This window comes from Sphaeroforma arctica (assembly GCF_001186125.1).
Source record: "Sphaeroforma arctica JP610 unplaced genomic scaffold supercont1.493, whole genome shotgun sequence".
In the NCBI taxonomy this organism is placed as follows: domain Eukaryota; class Ichthyosporea; order Ichthyophonida; genus Sphaeroforma; species Sphaeroforma arctica.
This window is the reverse complement of record NW_014040065.1, coordinates 53,852-61,425: the sequence shown is the minus strand read 5'-3', so window position 1 is coordinate 61,425 and position 7,574 is coordinate 53,852. Positions and strand designations below refer to the sequence as shown.

The window sequence follows — 7,574 nt, the reverse complement described above, 5'->3', positions numbered from 1 at the left end:
GTGTTGCATGCTAGACGACTGGTGCTTGTTCAACCTGTTAGCTATGTTGCATGCTAGACGACTGGTGCTTGGCACATCATTCATGCAAAGGGGATGTGCGTTACGCTTCATGCATAACGTTCGCAACAATCAGAATGCTTAGTTCAACTGGTAGCTGTCTGTTTTCTTCCTGTGGCGAGCCGCATATCTGGTTGAGTGGAGTTGAGTTCTCATCTCTCGGGTTCTTTTTGCGTGTATTAGACATGGGGATCAATATGTGTGTCAGTGCCCAATGCTACGAATGAGCTTGGTGTGGGCCTTCTAGTTGAATGGTCACTCCACTCAACTCGACACTCGCAATTATTTGAGCCATTGAGTTACAACCGAGCTCGAGCCTGCTGGGAGCTTAGTAGATATTGATCGCTTGTGTGTGGCTATAAGTTTCCTCTCCTTGGTGGGCGATTGTGGTTGTCACAATATTCAGGGTTTTAGGGTCTAGGTATAATTGACAAGTTACTTCGAAAATGTACACTCGTTGTCGTGAGTGTGTTTTTGGATCCATTACACAGCATGTACTGTTCGTTCGAATACTGCAATTTCAACCCGTGTCGATGAACCTTCTACAGTACCACTCTTTTCAATCTCTTTGTCATTCTGCTCATCGATTCAATTCACTGCAATGTCTCATTGCACCATTTGCTTTAATGGTTTTTCACAGACGAACCTCCAGAGCCCAGCGCTGCTCGCGATATGACACTCCTAGCCAAAACTATACAGACCTTAGCCAACATGTCGTCATTCTCGGTATGCGCATAGAAGCTTTCATTTTTAGCGCATGTTGACGTGCGACCGTGCTTTTTGAAGGGGTGGTCCGGCTCTGTCTGTGGTGCGCTAGTATTCGGATATGTTACTGTGAGTTGTTGTTGGGCTGAATGCCTACCCCCGAGATGTCTCATTGACCGTGTTGCTATCTATGTATGATTGAAATCTACAATACGTGTCTATAATTACCGTTGACCATGGATATCTGGGCTCACTTTAGAGTGTGCGAAGCTAAAGCGACAGCACATGTGACCTCTTACGAAGCTCCCACCTACTTTTGAGGCACTTTGTACATTGTTCCATTACCCTAGACTTTGTAATGTACATACGGAATATCCATAGCATGACGATTTTAGCATTTCACGGGTCAAGGGTAGTTGGGAGAGTATCAGTGATCAGGTGGCTTAACTGTGGATTGTATAGTTATTTCCCAAGTGCGGAGGTTCAAGTAAAAAGAGAAGGTATAAACCGTGTCATATTCGAATTCACTATCGCAGAACAAGGAGTCCTTCATGTTGCCAATGAATGAGTTCCTCCAAGCAGAACGGCCGAAAATGAGACAATATCTGGATTTCGTATGTTGAGGATCGCAAATCCAGTTGCACATCTGTCTGTGCTTTTGGCTTGTCTATTTGATTTGTGGGTAGAGTTGTTCAGCTCATAGGCTGTTACCTGCACAGGTGTTTCACGTGTTTTTGTTTATTGGTTTGTTTTATTGATTTCGTCTTCTATACTGTAATTACAGAAGTGATATGATAGATTGGCCTGGTTTATCTATATGCAGGACGAGTGTTTCTGATCTTTTGCCGTATTTTCTCATTTCCATTTCCACGCATGTCGGGTGGCTGGCTTTTTTATTGACAATCCCTTTCACAAGCTTATACGCCGTTATGTGAACGCAAATATGCATTGTTCGATGTTTTGGTGTGAGGTGTTCCTGTACAACCTTGGTTAGTGTATATTAGTGTCATTCGAATACTATTTTGGTAGTAATACTTCACTACCATTCTATACCTTGGTTGCAATTTGTTATACCTTGGTTACCATTCTGGTTTACCTTGGTAGTAACATATTAAACTATCTCATCGTTCATCTCCGTATAGACATTGTTCAAATGCGCACTTGCCCTATAATTGAAGTCTTTTTGGGTCCAATTTTATTCGTCGTCGTTTATGTTAGAATCGCCCGTGTACAGCTTCGAATATACCCATGGTCCTGAAATTTGACATCGTCCAGTATCAGTGTTATCGTTTCGATAATGAGCAGGTACCACCTGTGTATACGCTAGTCAGATGAGAATTGTACCCTATAATAAAACCTTGGTATTGATATGTTTATATATATGCTTTTTCATACATGTATATCCACCCAATACCCTACTGGTCGTACTGACTTCAAATTATATTACATTCTGATCAATAGACTCCTCTGCAGTAGCACTATTCGCCTATTCATCTTAGGTGAAAAGTTTGCATCTTTGCTCTACATTCATCTAATAGCGCATCGTTATCTATGAGACGAATCTGTATCGTAACAATCTGGTAAGCTCTATATGTATTAATTTATTTATACGTTTATTTTCTATAAACACACGTTCGCGGTCACGCACAGGTGAGTAGTCCTATGGATGAGGATTCAAAAGCAGTCGCTATACCAGAACCATATTTAGATGACAGTATAGATCTCCCCAAAGAACTGGTGCGCGTTCACCGCCATCTGCGCCATGTCCAGCCATTGGTATGCTATTCCTGTCTGAGCTGTGTCTGAGCTGTGTCCGTTATTCCAAGTTCCAGTCGTGCGGGTGCAAGTTACCGAAGGGTCAGTTGCTGAACGTGTGTGCGATGGTATTGTGGTATCTGTGGTATCCGGGGTGTAGTGTGTGATTGTTTACACATGTATGTGTGACTGATGCTCTGTTGTGCATATACATACTCTTGCCGTGCAGGCTGCTCTCGCTTGGTATGCTACACTTTTTGACGTGGTATATAATTTATATTTGAGACTAGTGTAGATTGCAAAGCTGAGGAGAAATTTACCTCTTCCCTACCTACATTGAACCACTCGTGTCTGCTGCTGTATTCCGCTCAGTACACAGTACAACCATTGATAATAGCGATTGTGAATGCCATTTAGATTACAGCTCTACATTTCTATGGTGAATTTTAATAGTTTGTTGGATCATGCTGAATGTGGGGCTCAATGGATGGAATGTGTACAGATACGCTCTTCAACCGATCATGTGGGTAAACAAAATGGGTTTCTATATCCAAAATAAGGTCATTTCTCACACATGAAGTATTTCCACAACCAAATCTAAAATGTACACAGATGCAAAGTCATTTAGACGAGATCTCCACGGAGAATGAGCATGAAGACTGCGACGGTTTCCGCAATGTTATCAAGCAAGTGGACTACATCACCGAACTCAATCTGGCCGAGGAGAAAACGGTGTCGTAGGGTGGGATTACCTAAATAAAACGTGACTTAACCGTTTTAATCCGCGCCGTTGGTCTTTGAATTATTTCACGCATTGGTATCTACTCAATACTTGTCGTTAGTCACGGCAACACCAGCATATCTTCCAAGGGATGTGCGGAATGACATGTTTATTTCATGTGGCCTTCATTTGTTTCAGTTTCCACTGACTCTGGCGTGGGGTACATTGAGCCAGTTATCTCCTTTTTAGTGAGCTTTATGCTCTGTTCGTGCGCAGACTCAATGCCACTAGTGCATTGCATGTCCGTTCTGAACGACATTCTCCGGATCTGTCGTTAGTAGAGGCACTCGAATCGAAGCATTGGTCGTAGTGGATTAGCTCACGCGTTCCCACGATTTTAGGGTTTGAACCCTCAGCCTCTGCAATTGCGACTTAATTGCGACTTCAAGAGCAGAAGATGACATACAGGACACACCCGCACTTGACCTAATTTAATCTAGTTCCACCAGCGCTTGACCTAATTTCTTCTAGTTCTTCCCGCACTTGACCTAATTTCTTCTAGTTTCACCCGCTTGGCCTGATTTTTCTAGTTCCACCCGCTTGACCTATTTTTTTCTTGTTCCACCCGCACTTGACTTAATTTCATCTAGTTCCTGCGGAAAATCATAGAGTCTATCATCTCGTTCCGGTTCCCAAATGCGTACGAAGTTCTCCTGCGTTGATCGACGGGCATCGTAAGCTTTAGGGCTGGGTATACACCGCCAGCTTTCAATACCGGAGATGCTAATCGGGTTGACAAATACTTTAGTTGCTTATTGGTTTCACAGATACTTTAGATGCCTATGGGATTTATGTGTACTTCAGATGCTTGTACGCCCGTTGTAAAGTCTTTTTCAGCTCCGCCTCGTCCAACTTTAACGGCCAGTATTTAAAACTCTGGTAGCAATCACCATGGGCTTGGTAGTAATGCGTTCGTTCCCAACTTCTATGGTTCTGCTGACATATGTCCGTCTGATACTGCCTTTCGAGACTGGCCTCGACAGTCAGGTTGGTTTTGATCGCGTCTATACTCTGATAGTAACCCCCGCCACTCGAATACAATTCCCGAAACGCTCGTGAATTCCACCCCACAGGTATGCCCTCTATAAACGCCGAGTTGGTGTTCATAAAGTACGTGTTGGCCGCACCTGCACCGTGAGCCATCAACACCACGTGCGCACGCGCAAACTTGGCGAACTGCTCGTACACGCTCAAAGTACCCAGATTCTCAATGTATTCCACCTCAATTTGCAGACCATCCACGTGTACACTCTCTGCGGCAATTCTGCGTAGCTCCGTAGGCTCGGCCCAGCACCGCCCCTCCTTGCCCCTATCGACAATCAGCACTCGGACAGAGCCTTTTATGCCTTTTTGCATATCAACGGTCTTCTCGCCGTGCAGCTTGAATACCTCGTACCGCAGGCGCTGCTTAGAGACGGAACCGGTGACTGGCACATTGGGCCTGCCAACGGTGAATGCCTGTCGCCCACACACGAGCTTCGGAGTGGTGTGATCGCGTTGTGATCTACATGCGGACGAACTCCTTTGCACCTTCTCCTCAGGCCATACGCTTTCCACATCGACCAGAAAACCGTTGTATTTATCCAAAACACCGCCGTAAGTGATATTTGTTTGATTTCGATCGTCGCCGCCAAAGCCAGAGATCCCCAATGAGGTGGCGACCGCATGCTTGTCGTGCTTGTAGTAGACCGATGTAATCCGCGCCATCACGTCGTACCAGAACCCGAAATATTGAAACAAGCATTTTTGCTGAGTTTCAGCAAATACGCTGCCAGTGAATGTCACTCTATCGATTCCATTCATCATATCACACACTATATTCCACCACGACAGCACCGAGATAAGTGCCAAGTACGCATTATCCACTGCCGGTTGGAAGTACATAGAGTGATCAGGTAGCCAACTTATGCCTCCACCTTTTTGACTGATGTGCTGTTTAATGAACTCCACACTCTTCCCCTCCATATTTATATAATTCTTAATCGGTGTCACCTGTTTCTCTAGACGTTGGAAGACATTTAAACGGCCAGTCTCGGAAATATGTCGGCCAAATTCCCCGTCGCCTGCACTGCGCATGCTGAACTTTTCCATCCCCTCGAGATTGGTCGGTATGTCCGCATCTGTCTCACCCACTATGGCATAGTACTTACCGCCGTCAAAGCACAAGGTCTGGTACACACACACCATCACCTCATCGTTATTCAACTGACACTGTACTAGAGGAGCATTCGGGTCAAAAGTAGGCAGGTCGTTATAACTGGGACTACTACGCATTTGCGAGTCAGAGTTCGTGGCCCCGCCAATGGACGCAGTAGACTGTGATGGGAGTGACTTGTCACTCGTGTAAATATTCGCTTGGAAACCACTTAGAGTCCACAATTCTACACTAAGACATACAATGCATAACACCTTCACAGGGAGCGGGATGCCCCTCCACAGACTCGACATATTGCCAATCTGGCCTTCGGTAAATACGCAGCGGACGTCTAATACTTGCTATTTCAATTTAGTTTGATATCATTCTAATATAGATACTGTACAACTTGAAAGCATCTGAATGAACGTGATTTGTGCTCCCTTGTGAGGTTAATCGAGCAATTCTTCCAATTATCCTGGTTTGCACGCTTAATCAAAGGTATTTGAATAAATACACATACATGAAACAATTGAAAATTAAACAATTGAAAATGGTTTACAAATACATACTGATTGGTGACAACACTACATCCGCGAGCGAGAATGTAGAAAAGCACAACGTAGATTCACATTTCAGATTTCACAGAAAAATAGATGTGAATGTTTCTATAAATGTGAATGTTTCTATAAATGTGAATGATTCTATAAATGTGAATGCTTCTATAAATGTGAATGTTTCTATAAATGTGAATGCTTCTATATATGTGAATGTTTCTATAAATGTGAATGTTTCTATAAATGTGAATGCTTCTATAAATGTGAATGTTTCTATAAATGTGAATGTTTCTATGGTAAATATGTACTCGAGGTATGTATTTTTTTTAAAATACACTCGGCCTCTTCCTCCTATGTAAAAATAAACAAAGTTTTTACTGTTCTTTTTTCTTCAATAATTCCCATTTATATATATAGAACAATAAAAATATGCATCTCTGTTTGCATGGGAACCGAGGCCCGATCACCGACCCACCCAGCACCACTATCCAGCCGTAATCCAGCTCACAATAGGTTAAGTCACGATGAATATGTGCCATGTATTCCTACATATGTCAACATAACCCAATTTTATGTCAACATAACCCGATTATTCGGAGGTCCTTCCTACCTTCAACTTTTGTGTACAGTCACATTTGTGATTTGAGGGCATTGTTGTGTTCACTAGTATCCGCTTGCTTCCACTGGAACGGATTACGGTTTCAAACTACACCCATAGGCTTGAGCTGCGTTCTCTATGTACGTTGTATGAATGCAGGGGAGTTATGGTTTTCACACATCTCAAATTACTATTAAAAGTATTTGATACCAATCAACAGACAGTAGGGCTATAGTAGAATAGGCCTGATCAAAGCTGTGAACGGTTTACAAATGCAAACAACAGGCTAAAAGCAAGTGTATGTGCAGTTGTAAATGCAGTAACGCACTCTAATTCATGATGCATTTAAAAATATAAGAAAGCCAAATCATCAACAATGTCAGTGTCATCACTTTTAAGCTGACACTATTTCTCTCACACGATGACGAGCCATACGATAAAAGATAGATCTCAAAAAGTGTACGATTACAGGGTATATATAAAGCCTAAATTTTTTTAGAAGTATGTTTCGATTGCTTCTACATATTCACATACGCCAAGAGCCACGTCTATTGAACGCAAAATCGAACCTGTCTGAAGGCATATGCACTTGCAATAAACGGATAAGTATACCACCAAGTCTGGGAGTGCGCAAGCGTTTCTGCTGAAATCAATATCAGTATGAGTGCGCTGGTAGGCCAAGCCTTCTTGTCCGGCACTCTTCGCTCGTTGTTCGACAGCACAGGAGTCTCTCCTGACTCTGTCGAAGCTGCCATCAGTGCGGAACAAGGTATATATATAATAGTATTAAGCCACATTAGTAGATTCTTACTTTTCTATTGGAATAAAGAACTAACATAAATACGAATAATATTAACCTGGTGCTGCTGTCAATTGTCTCTGCATTGATGACACGAACACAAACGCACACACACACGTACACAGAAACACACACACACACACACACACACACACACACACACACACACACACACACACACACACACA

General features: G+C 43.0%; 3 protein-coding genes across 3 annotated transcripts in view; 2 read left to right on the top strand and 1 right to left on the bottom strand.

The window, feature by feature from the left end:
• SARC_06734 (hypothetical protein) overlaps positions 1-3,258 on the top strand; it is a gene marked incomplete at both ends in the record, with an annotated part of 9,018 nt that extends 5,760 nt beyond the window's left edge. Inside the window, 4 exons of the mRNA XM_014299353.1 lie at positions 698-783; positions 1,299-1,376; positions 2,413-2,538; positions 3,130-3,258. Of these exons, the coding sequence (XP_014154828.1) occupies positions 698-783; positions 1,299-1,376; positions 2,413-2,538; positions 3,130-3,258 (419 nt within the window). The remainder of the gene's footprint in view (positions 1-697; positions 784-1,298; positions 1,377-2,412; positions 2,539-3,129) is intronic.
• On the bottom strand, positions 2,885-5,940 carry SARC_06733 (hypothetical protein). Its single transcript, XM_014299352.1, has one exon. It carries the CDS (start codon positions 5,744-5,746, stop codon positions 4,088-4,090), a length of 1,659 nt encoding a protein of 552 aa, XP_014154827.1. The 5' UTR covers positions 5,747-5,940; the 3' UTR covers positions 2,885-4,087.
• A 1,307-nt stretch (positions 5,941-7,247) lies between these two features.
• The window catches only part of SARC_06732 (activating signal cointegrator 1 complex subunit 3), a gene marked incomplete at its 5' end in the record, with an annotated part of 37,605 nt that continues 37,278 nt past the window's right edge, over positions 7,248-7,574 (top strand). Inside the window, one exon of the mRNA XM_014299351.1 lies at positions 7,248-7,356. Within this exon, the coding sequence (XP_014154826.1) occupies positions 7,248-7,356 (109 nt within the window). The remainder of the gene's footprint in view (positions 7,357-7,574) is intronic.

Coding starts and splice junctions, on each gene's coding strand:
- SARC_06733 (XM_014299352.1), bottom strand. CDS start 5,746: ATGTCGAGTCTGTGGAGGGGCATCCCGCTCCCTGTGAAGGTGTTATGC.